We start from the raw sequence: 21,693 nt of genomic DNA on the forward strand, positions 1-21,693 counted from the left end.
TTAACAGCATGTGCACTACACAAATGTAAAAAACAAAAACAAATAAATGTTAAAAGCTTGAACGTTTAACCCTTTCCAAACAAACGTCTTTAAACTAAGCGTTTACGGCTAGGTTGGAGTTGCTGAGGGATGGTTGGAGGGTTGACCTAGCCATCTCGACCCTAAAGCTAAAAGTGACAGCTCTCATCTGATTGTCAAGATTCAGGCCTAGATTTGTGCTTTTTGAGGAGGGTTTATGTAGCGGGTGAAATGACTGAGTACATTGAACGTCACATTTTCAGAGCCATGGAAGATTCTAGCAGACAAGGGGTTTCTTGTGCAGGTCTCTTCTCGTCACAGTGTATGAGAAAGCAGCCATGTTTAAAAAAAAAAAAAGGTGGCACCAAAGCGTCGGCTGGGTAGAGGCCCCAGGCAGCACTGTCTGAAACATCCCCTTCTCATGACACGACCCAACCTAAGTTTGTTAGCCACCAACAACTGCTCTGAAATATGACATGTTTTCATGAAGCTCTCTCCCCATTCAGTGAGGCATAGGGAAGGGAGGGGAAAGGGCAACTTGCAGAGATTTTGCTGCCCTGCTCCTGTCCTTTGTGCCTTGGCCAATACACACACCTCCTCATTCACAAATAGTGCGTTAAAGCATACATCTTCAATACATACCAATATATTCTATCAATATACACTACCGTTCAAAATATAATATAACATCAAATTGATCAGAAATACAGTGTAGACCTTGTTAATGTTGTAAATGACTATTGTAGCTGGAAACAGCAGATTTTTTATGGAATATTTACATAGGTGTACAAAGGCCCATTACCAGCAACCATCACTCCTGTGTTCCAACGGCACATTGTGTTAGCTAATCCAAGTTTCTAATTTTAAAAGGCTAATTGATCATTAGAAAACTATTTTGCAATTATGTTAGCACAGCTGACAACTGTTGTTCTGATTAAAGAAGCAATAAAACTGTCCTTCTTTAGACTAGTTGAGTATCTGGAGCATCAGCATTTGTGGGTTCAATTACAGGAATTACAGTCTATTCCATGCGAGAAATTGCAAAGAAACTGAAGATCTCGTACAACGCTATGAACTACTCCCTTCACAGAACAGCGCAAACTGGCTCTAACCAGAATAGAAAGAGGAGTGGGAGGTCCCGGTGTACAACTGAGCAAGAGGACAAGTATATTAGAGTGTCTAGTTTGAGAAACAGACGCCTCACAAGTCCTCAACTGGCAGCTTCATTAAATTATACCCGCAAAACACCAGTCTCAACGTCAACAGTGAAGAGGTGACTCTGGGATGCTGGCCTTCTAAGCAGAGTTGCAAAGAAAAAGCCATATCTCAGACTGGCCAATAAAATAAAGATTAAGATGGGAAAAAGAACACAGACACTGGACAGAGGAACTCCGCCTAGAAGGCCAGCATCCCGGAGTCGCCTTTTCACTGTTGACGTTGAGACTGGTGTTTTGCGGGTATAATTTAATGAAGCTGCCAGTTGAGGACTTGTGAGGCGTCTGTTTCTCAAACTAGACACTCTAATATACTTGTCCTCTTGCTCAGTTGTACACCGGGACCTCCCACTCCTCTTTCTATTCTGGTTAGAGCCCGTTTGCGCTGTTCTGTGAAGGGAGTAGTTCATAGCATTGTACGAGATCTTCAGTTTCTTGGCAGTTTCTCGCATGGAATAGCCTTAATTTCTCAGAACAAGAATAGACTGACAAGTTTCAGAAGAAGTTCTTTGTTTCTGGCCATTTTGAGCCTGTAATCGAGCCCACAAATGCTGATGCTCCAGATACTCAACTAGTCTGAAGGCGGTCAATTTTATTGCTTCTTTAATCAGTACAACAGTTTTCAGCTATGCTAACATAATTGCAAAAGGGTTTTCTAATGATCAATTAGCCTTTTAAAATGATAAACTTGGATTAGCTAACACAATGTGCCATTGGAACACAGGAGTGATGGTTGCTGATAATGGGCCTCTGTACGCCTATGTAGATATTCCATAAAATAAAAAAAAGCTGCCGTTTCCAGCTACAATAGTCATTTACAACATTAACAATGTCTACACTGTATTTCTGATCAATTTGATGTTATTTTAAATGGGGGGGAAAAAGTGCTTTTCTTTCAAAAACCCCGACATTTCTAAGTGACCCCAAACTTTAGAACGGTAGTGTTTATATATATCTCAATGCTGCAATATACACTGATTGTACAACATATTAGGTACGCCTGCTCTTTCCATGACAAACTGACCAGGTGAATCCAGGTGAAAGCTATGATCCCTTATTGATGACACCTGTTAAATCCACTTCAATCAGTGTAGACGAAGGAGAGGACACAGGTTAAAGAAGGATTTTTAAGCCTTGAGACATGGATTATGTATGTGTGCCAATCAGAGGGTGAATGGGCAAGACAAAATATTGAAGTGCCTTTGAACGAGGTATGGTTGCAAGTGCCAGGCGGTCCGGTTTGAGTGTGTAAAGAACTGCAACGCTGCTGGGTTTTTCATGCTCAATAATTTGCCGTGTGTATCAACCATTGGTCCACCAGCCAAAGGACATCCAGCCAACTTGACACAACTGTGGGAAGCATAGGAATCAACATGGGCCAGCATCCCTGTGGAACGCTTTCGACATCTGGTAGAGTCCACGCCCCAACGAATTGAGGCTGTTCAACTCAATACTAGGAAGGCATTCCTAATGTTTTGTACCCTCAGTGTATATAGACTCATTCAATGAGTGTGTTTTACACAGCATATGCGATGGAAGGCGTGGCATTTTTGGTCTGGTTTTGATAGCGGTGTGTGTGTGTGTGTGTGTACGTTTACCGCGCTAGTTAGATAGCAGAGGAAATGTTTGCTTTGCGCTTGCGTTAGCTGCATCCGTCTTAGCTCAGCAGTGTCTCTCTGGGCTGCTGGGAGATGGGGGCGTGGGCAGGAATTCCTCAGTCCTGCTGTAGCGTCTCCCTCCAATTGAAGCTGTGATTGGGCCCGTGGGTTAATGGAAGGATGGGCGGGTCCACCAGCTGCCACACCCCCGTCTCCCCCATCTCCTCAGCCGCACAGAAACCTAGGTAAGGAATCTATACAGGGAGAGAAGGAGAGATGGATGCGTATTGAGGGACAATCTGGTTTCATTAGAGAAGTGTGCGGGGGGAGGGGCAGAGAGAGAAAGGAGGCAGAGAGAAAAGGATAAAGAGAGAGAAAACGAGAGATACATTAGGAGGGAGAGAGCGAAAGCAAGCGAGATAGAGAGCAAGAAAGAGATAGCAGATCAAAAGATGTCCTGAAGAAAGCATGCTGACCTTCCTGACCACTTGTACAAAGTCCTTGGCGTTCTGTGGGCTGAGGCCCTGCATCTGGCGAGTACATGCCTCCAGGGAGGAAGCATGGGCCACGATCAGCACAGTGTTTCCTGTGTGAGAGCAGAGGGAGACCGCAGAGGTTACATACGTTTACATTTTTTGTCATTTAGCAGACGTTCTTATCCAGAGCGACTTACAAGAGCATTTGGGTTAAGTGCCTTGCTCAAGGGCACATCAACAGGTTTTTCACCTAGTCGGCTCGCGGATTCAAACCTTTCCGTTACTGGTCCAATGCTCTTAACCGCTAGGCTACCTACCACACATAACATGACTTACTTACAGTACATATGGACTTACACAAGCTAACTCACAAATACCATCACTTAAAGTACATGGACCAGTGGAGGCTTCTCAGAAGAGGAAGGGGAGGACCATCCTAATCAGTGAATTTCAGAAATAGATAAAACTATATTAAATATATTCACTTCACCAAGTAGCTGATTAAAACACACTGTTTTGCAATGGTCTATAGTAGTCTCAACAGCACCCTCTAGGGTAGCACCATGGTGTAGCCGGACGACAGCTATTTTCCATCCTCCTCTGGCTAAATTTATTTCAATACAAAACCTAGGAGGCTCGTGCTCCTCAACCCCTTCCATAGACCTACATGGTAATCATGACGACTTTCGGAGCACGTCCTCCAACCAATCAAAGCTTTTGCAGTATGAACTGACATGTTGTTCATCCAATTAAAGAATTAGAGAATGGACCTAGTACTACGCATGTGTGATTTAGAAGCTTGGTGAGTTGGTGACATTGTTGGTTAGATTGAGATTGGCATAGTGAATAGTGATAGCTAGTTAACTTATTATGGCTGAAGGGGCAGTATTGAGTAGCTTGGATGAAAGGTGCCCATTGTAAACGGCCAGCTCCTCAGTCGCTAATATATGCATATTATTATTAGTATTGGATAGAAAACTCTAAACTTTCCAAAACTGATTGAATTAAGTCTGTGAGATTAACAGAACTCATATGGCAGGCAAAAACCTGAGAAGTTCCACTTCCTGTTTTGATTTTTTTCTGGGGGTGCCATATTTTCAACCAAGCTCTTATTCAAAATACAGAGAGATATGGATGGGTTTTCACTTCCTACGGCTTCCACTAGATGTCAAGAGTCAATAGAACTAAGTCTGATGACTCTAATGTGAAGGGGGGGTCAAAGGAGACAGAATTTAGTAATCACTGCCATGGGGTGACCATGCATTCAACACGCGCGTTCACGTGAGAGGCAGCTCTGTTCCATCTCTCAATTGAAGTCGATTTAATTCTCCGGTTGGAACGTTATTCAAGATGTATGTTAACAACATTCTAAAGATTGATTCAGTACATCGTTTGCCATGTTTCTACTGACTAACGGAACGTTTGGACATTTCGTCACGTTATAGTGGTCGCACTTTGAGACTTTGGTTAAGGTATTTGGTAAACAATTCGAAAGTAGCTAATTTGACATAAATAACGGACATGAACGAACAAATCAAGCATTTATTGTGGACCTGGGATTCCTAGGACTGGATTCTGATGAATTCATCAAAGGTAAGGAAACATTTATCATGTATTTTCTGGTTTCTGTTGAGTCCAACATGGTGGCTAATTTGCCTAATCATCTGAGCTCCGTCTCAGATTATTGCATGGTTTATATTCCGTAAAGTTTTTTTGAAATCTGACACAGCGGTTGCATTAAGGAGAGGTATATCTATAATTCTATGTGTATTACTTGTATTATCATTTATATTTATGTTGAGTATTTCTGTTAACGATGTGGCTATGCAAAGTCACTTGATGTTTTTGCAACTAGTGAATCTAACGCCTCAATGTAAACTCAGATTTCTTTATATAAATATGAACTTAATCAAACAAAACATGCATGTATTGTGTAACATGAAGTCCTATGAGTGTCATCTGATGAAAATAATCGAAGGTTAGTGATTAATTTAATCTCTATTCTGGTTTTTGTGAAAGCTATCTTTAGCTGGAAAAAATGGCTGTGGTTATTGTGGTTTTGTGGTGACCTAACATAATCGTTTGTAGTGCTTTCGCTGAAAAGCCTATTTGAAATCGGACACTTTGGTGGGATTAACAACAAGATTACCTTTAAAATGATATAAGACACATGAATGTCTGAGGAATTTTAATTATGAGATTTCTGTTTTTTGAATTTGGCGCCCTGCACTTCGACTGGCTGTTGTCATATCGATCCCGTTAACGGGACTGCAGCCATAAGAAGTTAAGCGTTTTTAGGATATTCAATTAGTTTCTTCAAACTACAGGACACGAAGGTAAATTATATTGTTTTCTTGGTTTTATAACTTTATTTTTGTGTTAGTGCCGTTTATAAAAAAAAATGTGTAGCAAGTAGCTAGTTTAGCTACCAGAGTGCAGTTTTCTCTGCCAGAATTGCTGCTAATGCTAACAGCAATGTAGTGGATTTTTTGTTGAAGAACCCCTCATTGCCCACATCAGATGTTACGATGCTTTACTTGCTGAGCATATGGAAGTTTCTACTGTCTTCTTCTTCGATCATCTTCTTTGAGACAAAATCAATTCAGAATGATTTGATAGCTTCCATCGCACAATCCATCAAAAGTGAGATTAAAAGGTGACGCAGAGCATTTTGGCACATGGCAAATCAGCTGTCGCTCGCAGTTGTTAGCTGTGAATACAAATAGCCAATACAATTCCATTACAGAAGCGCCATCGTAGGTTTGTGCAACAAGTTTCTCCATGAAGTTAAACTCGGACTTTGCTCATTCCGAGATGTCCAACAGACTGCTCATTTGACACATCAAAGTAACCCAAGAAACGTTCCCGAATAAAGGCCTGATCATCCACATACCTGACGATAACTAACAACTGCGAGCGACAGCTGAGGTCTGTGGTTTCATCCATTTGCCATGAGACAAAATGCGCTGTCAACCTTTTAATATAACCTTTAAATGGATGGAAGCTATCAAATCATTCTGAATTGGCCTCCCGGGTGGCGCAGTGGTCTAGGGCACTGCATCGCAGTGCTAACTGCGCCACCAGAGTCTCTGGGTTCGCGCCCAGGCTCTGTCGCAGCCGGCCGCGACCGGGAGGTCCGTGGGGCGACGCACAATTGGCATAGCGTCGTCCGGGTTAGGGAGGGTTTGGCCGGTAGGGATATCCTTGTCTCATCGCGCTCCAGCGACTCCTGTGGCGGGCCGGGCGCAGTGCGCGCTAACCAAGGGGGCCAGGTACACGGTGTTTCCTCCGACACATTGGTGCGGCTGGCTTCCGGGTTGGAGGCGCGCTGTGTTAAGAAGCAGTGCGGCTTGGTTGGGTTGTGCTTCGGAGGACGCATGGCTTTCGACCTTCGTCTCTCCCGAGCCCGTACGGGAGTTGTAGCGATGAGACAAGATAGTAATTACTAGCGATTGGATACCACGAAAATTGGGGAGAAAATGGGATTAAAAAAAAATCGTTCTGAATTGATTTCGGCATCAAAGACGACAGTAGAGTCTTCCATATGCTCAGCAAGTAACGCATCGTAACTTGTTGCCCAAACCTAGGATGGCGCTTATGTAATGGAATGTATTGGCTATTTGTATTCACAGCCAAGTCCCCCCCTGTTCCCTGATGAAGAGGGGATGACCACTCCACTACCAGTGTCAACTCTCTCCTGACATGAACTGAAGCCGTGTCTCATGTGCCCTCTCATCCACTGGTGCATTGAATGTTTCCTCTCCAAGCATTGTGAGTAGACCTGTCAATTTTCTCTCATTACTGTATGTAGAGTCAATCACATTCACAATCACATTATTACACATCAGTGTGATTTCAATCCTTGCTTGGACTAACTCATTCTTTGCTCTTTTGTACTGCACCGTAGCCTTTGAACACAACTCATACCCACATTCAATCACTGCTGTGATCCCTTCCCAACACTGTAAGTAGCCATCTCATTCATTCCCATTCCCCATAATATTTCATTACAAATGTCTTTATTAAATGTATTAGGTTAAAATCCTTTGTCTTTGGCGATTTTTGAAACGCACCGTCTTCTTCGTGTGATCTGTGCCTATACCGTGGTTCTCTTATAATCCTCCATGTTTGAAGTTTACCAGCCTCTATTGATGTGGATACGCACACGCTAACTCAGGATCATCCCGAGCAATTAGTTGCACAGATTTGCTCATCTTGACCGCATCATGAGTAGTTATTTAGGATGCAGGATGATTTGTAGATCAGGGATTCTGCACAGAGCCTTGCTCAGGCCCATCCTCTGGAACACTCTGTATATGTAGCACAGTGTTACTTCACAGTGACTGTCTAATCTGCTTTGGTCCATCTTACCCAGGTTTTTGCACTCTGTCAGAATCTCCCTGGTGACCTGGAAGCTCCGGCTGATGTAGGTGTCATAGGACTCTGACACGCCAAGCTTGCTGATGGGAATATGAGGTCTGGAGGAGAAGGAGAGAAGAATCCGTTAGTTACACTGAGCCATGTCCTCTGTAGCTCAGTAGAGCATGACACTTGCAACGCCAGGATACTGGGTTCGATTCCCGGGACCACCGTACGTGAAATGTATGCAAGCATGACTATGTTACTTTGGATAAAAGCATCTGCTAAATTAAATATTCAGAAAATCCTTATAATGACACTCTATAACATTTTTATTGCTGGCTATTTTCTGTTTACAATGTATTTTCACCTGACTGCAACACTTACCAAAGAGCTGCAGTTAGTTTCAGAATGGGTAGCAAGGAATTAGTTAGTCCTAAATATTTCCAAAACTAAAAGGCATTGTATTTGGGACAAATCAATTATCTAAACCCTAAATCTCAACAACGTCTCGTAATGAATAATGTGGAAATTGAGCAAGTTGAGGTGACTAAACTGCTTGGTGTAACCCTGGATTGTAAAATGGTCAAAACATATTGATACAACAGAAGCTATGATAGGGAGAAGTCTGTCCATAATAAAGTGCTGCTCTGCCTTCTTAACAACACTGTCAACAAGGCAGGTCCTACAGGCCCTGGTTTTGTCGCACCTGGACAACTGTTCAGTCGTGTGGTCAGGTGCCACAAAGGGGGACTTGGGAAAATTGCAGTTGGCTCAGAACAGAGCAGTACGGCTGGCCCTTAAAAGTACACGGTGAGCTAACATTAATGTCGTGCATGTCAATCTCTCATGGCTCAAAGTGGAAGAGAGATTGACTTCATCATTACTTGTTTTTGTAAGAGGTTGACAAGCTGAATGTACCGAGCTGTCTGTTTAAAATTCTAGCATACAGCTCGGACATCCACGCATACCACACAAGACATGCCACCAGAGGTCTCTTCACAGTCCCCAAGTCCAGAACCGACTATGGAAGGCGCAGGGTACTACATAGAGCCATGACTACATGGAACTCTATTCCACATCAGGTAACTGATGCAAGCAGTAGAATCAGATTTAAAAAGCAGGTAAAAAATACGCCTTATGGAACAAAAGGTAGACACACACAAAGGCAGACACATGCATACGCACACATTGTGGTATTACATTTTTTGGGGGTTGTGGATATGTGGTGGTGAAGGGATGTTATATGATGTACTGTTTTACGTGGCCTTTAGATTGCAGGCCTACGTAAGAGTAAAGCAAAAGAACTGGCTAGGAACTGCTCTGATTCAGCCGCTATGGGGAGCCTAGCTGTGTGGAGGAGAAGGCACTTTTTGTTTCCTTAAGTGTCCTTGCATCACCAACCTTTGAAATGTTTGAATCCTTTACGATGTCATGTTATTTGTGGATTCAAATAAAGTATTTCAGGTGTGTGTATGTATGTATGTATGTATGTATGTATGTATGTATGTATATGTAGGTTCTGAGGTACTGTATTCAGACTAGGTGTACTGCACCTGTAGGTTGTGTCCACACACAGGCTAGCAGCAGCCATGTCAGTGGGAGGGATCCAGGCAGGGAGAGAGGTGCCAGACACCCACTTGGTCCACTCAAACAGACCAGGCTCTATACGGATCTTAGTCTTCCCCTCCTGCTGCAGGCCTGTGGAATAGAATAAAACAGAACAGAATACAATAGAATAGTTTATTGTAATCCGAGGAGGACATTCTTTGTTCATCAGACTGATGATTGTGGTGGATGGTGATGATATTGATCAGGACATACCTCTGAGGATGTTGTGGGCAGTCTGGACACAGCGCAGCGAGGGAGAACAGTACACAAAATCTATCACCGCTTGGCTCTCCAATAGGGCTTCACCCACAAGGCGGGCCTGAGTGGAGCCGAACACTGTGATTGGACAGTCTTTGTCGTAGTCTCGGAAGCCTCCACTCCTCGTTGGCAAACTAGACGGCATGTTGAGGTTGGAGCGAACATATCGGCCTAGAGTTATGAACGTAAAATAGGAGACAGACTGATTATCATAATGCAGTATGTACATAAGTACTACAGTAAAGCACATCCACTATTCAATCCAATACATTTCCCCCACTGACCTTTAGCATCAAAGCACTGAGTGATCCAGTGTTTCCCAAACACTACATCCATCCTCTCACCATGGCGACACACAAACAGACTCCTCTTGGGAAGACATGACTGAGTGGTGGGCCTCAGCATCTGGAGAACACAGTTTCATTACACAGTTAACACACCGTTCATACAGCATTGATACACTGTTAATACCCATTATTAAGTACTATTATTCAATCATGTCTGTACATAAACATTTTGAATTCTTATTCAGAGTAGAATAAGCAAGGTTGTACAGCCTTTAGTAACCTAAAAAATGCATTGTGAATTTTGTACATTTTATATATATCAAAAATGTGTTAAGTTTTGTGACAAATCATTCAGTGTAACACGACTACCTGGACAGGTGGACAGAGGACAGTGAGGCTGGATGGATCTCCAGGGTCGTCAAGAAAACGTCTGTCCAGCTGTCCATCAAATAACAGGCCGCCCACTGCACCCCCAGCGTTGGACGGGGAGGCTGGGTTGCTGAAAGAGTGAGATCTAGGGAACAGATATACAGAATCAGGAGATTAACTTGAACCTAAACCATATCAAAAGTAACAACGCTCTTTTAAAATCACTACGTTTTGGAGTAGCAAAACAGCAAGCAGAAAGGAAAGGGGACAACTCTACTGCATTAAAAACTCACTTTTATTTACAGAATCACATCCATAGCAAATCTCTACCCATTGAGTATGAAGCCTTCCTCTACTTACCCATGGAATACCCAGGTGTCACACTCATCTGCCCGCCTGACATAGTTCTCAGGCAGCAGTCCAGGTAGCCCAGTGCCCAGAGAGGTGCCATAGACCCAGCCCTCGCTGGCACTACCCTGCTCCACGGGGGTCATGAAGATAAAGTCGCCAGGCGCAAGCTCTAGCTCGTCCTCGTTCTGGGGCACGTATGGGTACATCACCCGCAGCGTCTGGGAGGGGGGGGGGGTTAGAGGGCAGGTATCAAACAGGTCACCAATCAGAGAGCAGGGCTCAAATCTAATTGCATTTAAAAGTTTTATTTAAAAATGTACTTTACAGTAAAACAATACAGTAAAACAATACAGTAAAACAATACAGCTAGACTAAAGTAAAAGAGATATAAGGAAAGGAAAACAAGAGATCAGTAATAAAGACAAAAAAGAGAGATGAATAACACATAGGCCACAACCAGGTCAGAGTAAGGCAGATTGGGGGGGCTGGTGTACCTCGTGGTTGGCAAATCGGATGTCCCGGGAGAAGAGCACGGCCAGCCAATCGCAGCCCAGCGACACGTCCACTCCCTTGGCCAGCTTCTCCAAGGCAGCCAGGTGATTGGTCTGGAAGTGGTAGGCCAGGGTCACATGGAGCTGCTTCTTATGGGGCTCCACGTGCACATCTGAGTTACGGAGGGAGAGAAACAGGAGCATTATAGACACCATTTATATATTTACAGCTATATGTTGTTTTTTTTTTTGAAAGTTCGATCATTGGAGAGAGACAGAAACGTTAGAGACATCTGAGCACAGAGGAGCATTAAAGACACTGTGTTGCTCTCATTTGCCATTTTTCTTTTTCATTCATTATAAGACACCACAGAGACAGAGGCGTGTGAGCACAGACATGTGAGCACAGAGGAACAGACACACACTACGTTTCAGGCACTATTATTGCTGGTATTGTCCATTTCTTTCTCATTCATTGCACCACAACACTGTACAGAGACACACAGAAGTATTCCATGCATTATTACGGCTATAATGCGGTTATTGCCCAGTTATTGTAATACAGAACAATACATGTTTACGATGGACTGAATGAATGTATTCTCCACTTCAGTCTCTGGTAGGAGCGCAGAATACATTCATTCAGTCCATCGTACACACTGAGGCAGAGGAACACAGTTCCCACCCGTCTGTATGACTGCAGTGGCTACAAAAGAGGGAGGAATGTACGAAGCATGAAACGTTACTGCTTTCATTCTTAGTATGTTGTATTGCTTAACAACGGGTGGATCTAATCCTGAATGCTGATTGGTTAAAACCGCATTCCAGCCGGTGTCTATTGCACGAGTTACCAACGTCTATGACGTTAAAATGGCTATTTACTCTGTTCCATCTGACTGCGCAATCCACTGTCTCATCAGCCCAGCCAGGGCAATTTAAAAACTTGATCTCCACTATAAAAAGCATCTAGACATCTCCCATTTCTTTTAGACTAACATTTTGTTTTCAACAGCGGAGATTTGAATAAACCTTGCTGTCTGTCCGACATTTGCAACATTTTTTCAATATTCAAATTCGATCTCCAGCTATCCCATAATAATGAACGTGTCGGGGTCGAGAGTCGGGACAAGAGACATGCAGGCAGCTTTTATCAGCCAGTCAAAATCATGAATCAGCATAATTTTTATGTATATACAGTATCAGTCAAAAGTTTGGGCACACCTACTCATTCAAGGATTTAGATTATTTTCTATATTGTAGTAACTATGAAATAACACATGACATTCTTCAAAGTAGCCACCTTTTGCCTTGATGACAGATTTTACACTTGGCATTCTCTCAACCAGCTTCATGAGGTAGTCACCTGGAATGCATTTCAATTAACAGGTGTGCCTTGTTAAAAGTTCATTTGTGGAATTTCTTTCCTTCTTAACGCGTTTGAGCCAATCAGTTATGTTGTGACAAGGTATGGGGTGGTATACAGAAGATATCCCTATTTGGTAAAAGACCAAGTCCATATTATGGCAAGAACAGCTCAAATAAGCAGTCCATCAATACTTAAAGACATGAAGGTCAGTCAATGCGGAACATTTCAAGAACTTCAAGTGCAGTTGCAAAAACCATCAAGCGATATGAGGCTCTCATGAGGACCGCCACAGGAAAGGAAGACCCAGAGTAACCTCTGTTGCAGAGGATAAGTTCATTAGAGTTACCAGCCTCAGAAATTGGCAATTAACTGCACCTCAGATTGCAGCCCAAATAAATGCTTCACAGAGTTCAAGTAACAGACACATCTCAACAACAACTGTTCAGAGGAGATTGCATGAATCAGGCATTCATGGTCAAATTGCTGCAAAGAAATCACTACTAAAGGACACTTTAATAATAAGAAGAGACTTTATTGGGCTTTATTGGGCCAAGAAACACGATCAATGGATATTAGACCGGTGGAAATTCAAAGGACTCATCTGAGTCACTGGCTTACTGGTGCTCTTCCATGCCATCCCTAGGAGGGGTGCGTCACTTGAGTGGGTTGAGTCACTGACGTGATCTTCCTGACCGGGTTGGCGCCCCCCCTGGGTTGTGCCGTGCGGGAGATCTTCGTGGGCTATACTCGGCCTTGTCTCAGGATGGTAAGTTGTATGGTTGGCGATATCCCTCTAGTGGTGTGGGGGCTGTACTTTGGCGAAGTGGGTGGGGTTATATCCTGCCTGTTTGGCCCTATCTGGGTGTATCGTCGGACGGGGCCACAGTGTCTCCCGACCCCTCCTGTCTCAGCCTCCAGTATTTATGTTGCAATAGTTTGTGTGTCGGGGGGCTAGGGTCAGTCTGTTATATCTGGAGAATTTCTCCTGTCTTATCCGGTGTCCTGTGTGAATTTAAGTATGCGCTCTCTAATTCTCTCTTTATTTCTCTCTCTCGGAGAACCTGAGCCCTAGGACCATGCCTCGGGACTACCTGGCCTGATGACTCCTTGCTGTCCCCAGTCCACCTGGTCGTGCTGCTGCTCCAGTTTCAACTGTTCTGCCTGCGGCTATGGAACCCTGACCTGTTCACCGGACGTGCTACCAGTCTCAGACCTGCTGCTCTACCTGCGGTAGAGATACTCTGAATGATCGGCTATGAAAAGCCAACTGACATTTACTCCTGAGGTGCTGACCTGTTGCACCCTCTACAACCACTGTGATTATTATTATTTGACCCTGCTGGTCATCTATGAACATTTGAAGATCTTGGCCATGTTCTGTTATGATCTCCGCCCGGCACAGCCAGAAGAGGACTCACCACCCCTCACAGCCTGGTTCCTCTCTGGGTTTCTTCCTAGGTTCTAGGGAGTTTTTCCTAGCCACCGTGCTTCTACACCTGCATTGCTAGCTGTTTGGGGTTTTAGGCTGGGTTTCTGTACAGCACTTTGTGACATCAGCTGATGTAAGAACGGCTTTATAAATAAATTTGATTGATGAGTCCAAATTTGAGATTTTTGGTTCCAAACGTCGTGTCTTTGTGAGACACAGAGTAGGTGAACGGATGATCTCCGCATGTGTGGTTCACCACCGTGAAGCATGGAGGAGGATGTGTGATGTTGCTTTGCTGGTGACACCATCTGTAATTTATTTCGAATTCAAGGCACACTTAACCAGCATGCCTACCACAGCATTCTTCAGCGATACGCCATCCCATCGGGTTTGCACTTAGTGTATCATTTGTTTTTCAACAGGACAATGACCCAAAACACACCTCCAGGCTGTGTAAAGGCTATTTGACCAAGAAGGAGAGTGATGGAGTGCTGCATCAGATGACCTGGCTTCCACAATCACCTGACCTCAACCCAATTGCGATGGTTTGGGATGAGTTAGACCGCAGAGTGAAGGAAAAGCAGCCAACAAGTGCTCAGCACATGTGGGAACTCCTTCAAGACTGTTGGAAATTCCAGATGAAACTGGCTAATGCCAAGTGTGTGCAAAGCTGTCATCAAGCCAAAGGGTGGCTACTTTGAAGAATCTAAAATATTTTGATTTGTTTAACACTTTTTGGATTACCACATGATTCCATATGTGTTATTTCATAGTTTTTGATGTCTTCACTATTATTCTCAATGTAGAAAATAGTAAAAATAAAGAAAAACCCTTGAATGAGTAGGTGTGTCCAAACTTTTGACTGGTACTGTATACAAAATAACTATCTATAGAAAACAGGTAAAACGAAATTAAGTGCAGCTAATTTGCAGTCTTTCCAGCTTCAGTTTGAAGTGATTGTGTTAGCTGTGTTGTTGGCTAGCTCTCGAACAACAGTGTCCTGAGCACATTGTCTATGGCAGGTCAAATCTCGCATGATTAGCTCATTGTTATGGATGTATCCAAATAAATATCACTAGAAAACAGCTTAAACAAATGCAAATGCAGCTACTTTGTTGTTATTCTGGCTGCCCTGTTTCACGTGACTGAAACTTAGCTGTAGTTGGCTAGCTAGCAAGCAAAGGATAAGAATGTGGCCAGCATGGTAATGGAACATTTAGAACAATCGACTGGGTCGCGTCCAGAGATACAGAACAAAAAGACTGAACGATTGGGTCGTGTCTCTGGCAACCCGAAACGATAGAACTAACGACCAGCCGGCTTGGGTAGCAACCCTAGATGTGTGTCGGAACTTGTGGAAGGATGAAACAGTGTGAATAAATGAATCAAAATACCATTTTCATTATTGGACTATGTTGGTAACCCGTTGTATATCCTCCAAACACCTGCTTCTCGGACAGTTTCATTTAAAAGTATTGTCCAATACATAAGTCCAATATATACCTGCTTTAGTAGCCGCCTCCGTAGCGAAGTCAGCGGCAAAGTCCTTGAGCACTTCTGCCACCTGCTCCTCCACAAAGAGGCCTATGAAGTTGGAGGAGGTATAGAGCTCCAGGGGGAGAGGGGTAGGGAAACGACCCCTCCACGACCCCACTGTAGCCTGTAGGGCCTCACTCAGTGCCTCCACCTTACCGTCCGCACACTGGAGAGAGAGGGTGACTGAGTTAGTTACATGTACAGTACAGACACGCAACTCTGTACACAGTGATGCGTAACACAGACATTGCACAGATACAGAGCGACGACAGCTGCGTCAAACCCAGTGAGCAGCATATACATGCACCATGGCACATTACACGGTAAAACAATGCCAAGAATCCAGGTCAAAGAAACCCAGCCAAGACGTGCAGTCACTGCCAGTACTGACGACAAACAGTCTCACGGTTTGTCCTGAAACAGACAAACAAGGGTCCCCCATTGGTCAGGGCAGTACTCACCATGAAGAACTGGCAGAGGGTGATGTGCGGGAAGATGTTGTGGGCCTTGTTCTTGCCGCAGGTGACCCGTGACTGCTGCCAGAAAGTGCTGAGCTGGTGGAGCAGGGGGCCGCTGGGGCGCAGGTACAACACATACTCCCTGGGGAGAGGGTCGTCCAGAAATGGGTCGTCCACATGAGAGAACAACCTTGGGCGAGGATAAGGGTAGGTGAGGAGAAGGAGAGGGGGAGGTGAGGAGGGAGGGTCAGTACACGGGGCGAATTCAAAGAGTCTCAGAGTAGGAGCACTGATTTAAGATCAGTCTTGCCTTTCAGATCATAACGAATATGACTATATGGACGAGCGTGGGGACCTGATCCTAGATCAGCATTCCTACACAGATGCCTTTGAAATATGAGCCTAGGGAACTGGATGTGGGTTACACCCTCAACCAACAACATGAGTCATGTCTTTATAATGAAGTGTCTGTCAAAATAGTATTTGACTTGACACTACAGTATTTTTCATTACTCTACAGTATATTCATTCATATAACAAAAAAACATATTTCTCCATTTTATAAAGCGGTACTGTGCAATAAAAAGAGTGTCGGGTAAGTGAGTGGTGCATTATTTGTTCCATCACCAGCAGCTAGCAACAGGGTTGCAGTAACAGAGTTACAGCGATGTCCTCATACAGTCTATGGACGGATGTCCTTAATGTGATCCGCTTGAATGATTACCACCTCTAACCAGGCCTTCACTATTAAGTCAGGAAGAAGTAAGTACGGGTGTGTGTTCAATACCCACCAATCACAGGCTGCCTGCACATTTCTGCCTCCCGTAGACACCAGAGCTTTTAGCCTGCAGAAAGAGAAAGAGAAAGACAGAGAGAGAGATGATCAGCAGAGTCTCAAAATCAATAGTGTCTTTTCCGGAGGATGTTTTATTAGAACTTTGTTTATTGGAACTTGTTCAAGAGTTTGTATTATTTCCATGTATCCCTGTATCACAGTACCCAGTACTGTCCCACAGCGAAAAATGTATCCAAGTGTGCAGGCCTTGCAGTAGGTATGGCTATAGTTTGCATTTTATATGGCTCTAAAATGCCACGACACAGTACAACCCCTGTCGGCAAAGTCAACTTCTGTTAATTTGCTTCGGAGAGTTATTAAATGAAGATGTGAAAACAGGGCTTATTAAGGGTTAAATAAACGACTGCTAATGCATGCTCAACACAAGCTAGTGTTCATTCTTTTCACACGCTAGGGAGGGAGGAGATATCACACGCTAGTTCCTCTTACACGTTATTAGTCATGAAGAAAAGTGTGGCCACTGACCATCTCAGACCGGCAAAGCATAGCCACTGTCCCTCATGTCACACAGCTGGAGTGGATGATATTCAGTGGACTGTAATCAATAGCTCCTTACACAACTCTTAACAGGCATCAATAACACACTTAGGCTTCCGTGGCAAGATTGAGCGGTCAAGATAGCGATAGCGTTTGACAACATGCATGTTTATTTGTGTCTTTATGGACGACGTGTATCCATGTGTGTCCGTGTCTGAGAGAGAGAGAAGAGTCATTGTGTGCAGTGATAAAAAAGGCAGCAGCTGCAGCTATATTTTCCTTGTTGAGATTAATGATTGAATATGTGAAGAAAATGCAAATGAGTTACTGCTGGGAAATTAGAAAAACATAAGCTCAAACTAAAGTGTGTGAAAGTCACTGAGGTCAATTAGAAACATTATTATCTACATTTGATGCTATCTATGAAGCTACGGTATAAAAAGCTAGCTAACTGTGCCATTTCCCAAAGCCAGTCAGCTGACATCTATGGGATTTTTTTTACTCTGAGTGAGCGAGAGCTAATGACATTACAGTTAATGAGAGCTTCTCAGATTATAATTGGTGTCTTTTTATAAAACCTCTAAAATCACATGTTCACACTCAACAGTAACTCTGTAGGGACTAGAATACCTGCTATGATGATCAGATGATCATAACTCCAAAGGACTACATATTAACCCAGAATACAAACTGACAACTGGACTACAACTCAGAAGGACTTCATAACCCAGAATCCCCACTGACTACGGCACTGGGGATGGTAATTAAATGTGAGCCGCATGGACAGAGTTAAGTGGATGGACTCTTATGGACACACACTCCCTACTCTCAGTGTGACACTGTTCTATGTCACATTGTTTCACACCCACCTCAGTCAGCCTGTCCTCAATGTGTCGTTTGTACCTGTGAAGGATCAATATTCACACACACGGACACCTGCACGCACGAATAAACACTTCAAGTGAATGACACAGATGAGAACTTTCACACACCGTCACACACGTTCGGATGCAACATACAACACCACGCTGTCTCTCTGACTCGAGCTGAGAATAGCAAAAGCCCTAGTTTATTTCAGATGACAATAGAACACCATTTGTTTGATGTTATCACAAAGAGGGCCATTGACTGATTCCTTTTCCTGGTTCTTCTCAAGGTTACTTCACTTCCTGCATCTCTTTCACAGGCTACTTACTAGTCACTTTAATAACGTTTACATATTTTGCATTACTCATCTCATATGTATATACTATATTCTATCCTATTCTACGGTATCTTAGTCTATGCCGCTCGGACATTGCTCATCCAAATATGTATATATTTCTAATTCCATTCCTTTACTTTAGATTGTGTCCAGATTGTGTGTTAGATATTACTTGTTAGATATTACTGCACTGTTGGATCTAGAAACACAAGCATTTCGCTACACCCGCAATAACATCTGCTAAACACGTGTATGTGACAAATAAAATGTTATTTGATAAACTGTATGCATTTTATTTCCGTTGGCGGTAAAGACTCGATCAAAAGTACTCGCGACTCTGCTCGATCACCATCAGCGAATGATTAACACACATTGTAAGAAGCACCACACAGACTAAATGTACTGTCTTTTTTTTTTTTTTTCCATTTCTGTTCGCAGCATAGAAACAACTGAGAAGACTAGTCTACCAATCACCCTGTTTGTGACTCTGCTCTCTTACTTTGCGTGTCTCATGATCTCACCATCTGTCTGTGAATGAGTTAAGTTTGAAGTTGTATTTGTCACATGCAAAATAACAGTGAAATGCTTAACTTGCAAGCCCTTCAAACAGTGCAACGACAGGTTGATGTAAGCTATATACAGGGTCAGTGCCAGTACCACACATACAATGTGCATACTAGAGCAGTAGAGGTAGATACAATGGTTTCATAAACTATTCATACCCCTTGACTTATGCCACAATTAGTTGTGTTTTTCGAAACGTTTGCAAATGTATTGAGAGTGAAATACAGAAATCTCATTGACATAATTATTCAGACCTCTGAGTCAATACTTTGTAGAAGCACCTTTGGCGGCGTTTACAGCTGGGAGTCTTTCTGGGTACGTCGAAGAAAGTGCCACACCTGACTGTGCAATACTGGACCATTATGTGGTCCAATATGTGGTCCCGTGTGGCTCAGTTGGTAGAGCATGGCGCTTGCAACGCCAGGGTTGTGGGTTCATTCCCCACGGGGGGACCAGGATGAATATGTATGAACTTTCCAATTTGTAAGTCGCTCTGGATAAGAGCGTCTGCTAAATGACTTAAATGTAAATGTAATTACGCTTTTCAAAATTCTTCAAGCTCTGTCAAATTGGTTGTTTATCATTGTTAGACAACCATTTGCAGGTGGTCGTAGAGTCAAGTCAAAACTGTAACTCGGACACTCGGGGACATTCACTGTCTCCTTGATAAGCAACTCCAGTGTAGATTTGCCCTTGTGTTTTAGGTTATTGTCCTGCTGAAAAGGTGAATTAATCTCCCAGCGTCTGATGGAAAGCAGACTAAACCAGGTTTTCCTCTAGGATTTTGTATGTGCTTAGCTCCTTTCCGTAATAATAACAATATAGCAGCAACATAAGTGGTGGGTGGGTGTGTGCATGGTGGTAAGTGTTTGTGTATATGTGACTGTGTGTGGGTGTAGTGTGTGTGTGTGTGCAAGAGTGTCAATGTGTATGAGTAGAGACTGAGTTTGCATTTAGTCAAAGGCATATGGTCCTTGGTGGGGGTAGGCAGCTATTGTCTATCTGTTTAAAAGTCTAATTGCTTGGGGGGGGTAGAAGCTGTCTTGGAGCCTGTTGTTCCGAGACCTAATACTCCGCTGCCGCCAGCCAGACGGAAGCAGAGAGAACAGTCTATGGAAGGGGTGGCTGGAATGTTTGGCCATTTTTCGGCCCTTCCACAGACACCGCTTGGTGTGTACAGTATGTCCTGAGGATAATTCAGTGTGTAGACTAGACACTTCATAAAGAGGTGGAAGCAAATAAGTGTCAAAGCCAACATTTACTATTACGTTTTTGTTAGCAGTATAGAAACTATCCAAGACACGAGCAACCAACCAACCAACCACCATGATTATGACTACTCACTGTGTGTGTGTGTCTCGGCTCTCTGTGTGTGAATGATTCATAATGGAAACAGAGCCTGCAGCCCAAATGGACCCCTTTTCCATGTATAGTGCACTAGAGTTGACCAGGGTCATAAAGCAATGCCCCATATAGGGAATCAGGTGCCATTTGGGACACATCCAGAGACCCCACCATCACCACTATGTGACCAGACCTCTTGGAGTGAGAAGCTAACAGTGAATGTAGTGCCACTCTGGTGTTCACAGTCGGCGAGCTATTTTTACACTAGCTATCCCCACAGAGAGAAAGCATGGCCCACAGAGCAGTGTGCCTGCCTGCCCTAGCTGCTGCCTGCCGCAATGCATTCTAGGATAAGAAAGTCCTGATTACCTCACCAGATGGCTCATACAGTCATGTAGAGAAAACACAAGAGACATACGGTCATTTCCATGTAAAATTACCCATGAGCACCAACATATGACGTTCAAAGGAGTATGTAAAATTGGGTGTGAAATATTTTGCAAAAGTAATTCATATATACACTACCAGTCAAAAGTTTAAGAACACCTACTCATTCAAGGGTCTTTATTTGTACTATTTTCTACATTGTATAATAATAGTGAAGACATCAAAACTATGAAATAATACATATGGAATCATGTAGCAACCAAAAAAGTGTTAAACAAATCAAAATATATTTTAGATGTTAGATTCTTCAAATGTGACCCATTTCAGGAAACTAGGCATATGTCGCTAGTCATGACTCACAGGAGAGACATTACATTTTTTTTTATCAAAATGCGTTTTTGGGCAGAAATGCCTTCTGGAATATGTGAACTTTCAAGTGCCTTAATAACAAACTTGTGTGGCATCTGTAAATACGAATACAATTGTAAAATTACGAGCCTTGTTGGTTAAGCCACAGAAAGAGACAGCAACCTTCCCACTAGCCATGATTGGCTGAGATAATGAGTGGGCTGGACATGCTGTGAGAGGAGTTCGGATTGGTCTGCCATATAGAGAGCTTCTGTCTATTTGAGCTGGACAGTATGTCTAGGTAATCATGTCAAACGTGGCATTAAAAAAAATATACACTGCATCTCAGTGCTAGAGGCAACACTACAGACCCTGGTTCGATCGGGAGTCCCATACGGCGGCGCACAATTGGCCAAGCGTCATCCGGGTTAGGGGAGGATTTGGCCGGAGTAGGCCGTCATTGTAAATAAGAATTTGTTCTTAACCTGATGAGGACAGAGGGCGCTGTTGTCACTTTGGGGGAAAAACGTGCCCAATTTAAACGGCCTCGTACTCAATTCTTGCTCGTACAATATGCATATTATTATTACTATTGGATAGAAAACACTCTAGTTTCTAAAACCGTTTGAATTATATCTGTGAGTGAAACAGAACTCATTTGGCACAAACTTCCTGACCAGGAAGTGGAAAAT

At 43.4% G+C, this 21,693-nt stretch overlaps 1 protein-coding gene across 1 annotated transcript in view; it reads right to left on the reverse strand.

The window, feature by feature from the left end:
• Positions 1–2,656: 2,656 nt before the first annotated feature.
• Positions 2,657–21,693, reverse strand: part of ubash3ba (ubiquitin associated and SH3 domain containing Ba) — a 56,302-nt gene continuing 37,265 nt past the window's right edge. The window contains exons 2-13 of the mRNA XM_039004882.1: positions 16,613–16,666; positions 15,825–16,011; positions 15,331–15,529; positions 11,036–11,205; positions 10,551–10,759; positions 10,191–10,335; positions 9,819–9,939; positions 9,490–9,705; positions 9,222–9,366; positions 7,678–7,784; positions 3,307–3,416; positions 2,657–3,084 (exon numbers count right to left, since the gene is read on the reverse strand). Of these exons, the coding sequence (XP_038860810.1) occupies positions 2,947–3,084; positions 3,307–3,416; positions 7,678–7,784; positions 9,222–9,366; positions 9,490–9,705; positions 9,819–9,939; positions 10,191–10,335; positions 10,551–10,759; positions 11,036–11,205; positions 15,331–15,529; positions 15,825–16,011; positions 16,613–16,666 (1,801 nt within the window). The 3' untranslated portion in view covers positions 2,657–2,946. The remainder of the gene's footprint in view (positions 3,085–3,306; positions 3,417–7,677; positions 7,785–9,221; positions 9,367–9,489; positions 9,706–9,818; positions 9,940–10,190; positions 10,336–10,550; positions 10,760–11,035; positions 11,206–15,330; positions 15,530–15,824; positions 16,012–16,612; positions 16,667–21,693) is intronic.

Source organism: Salvelinus namaycush, chromosome 12, assembly GCF_016432855.1.
Source record: "Salvelinus namaycush isolate Seneca chromosome 12, SaNama_1.0, whole genome shotgun sequence".
NCBI classification, from domain to species: Eukaryota; Metazoa; Chordata; class Actinopteri; order Salmoniformes; family Salmonidae; genus Salvelinus; species Salvelinus namaycush.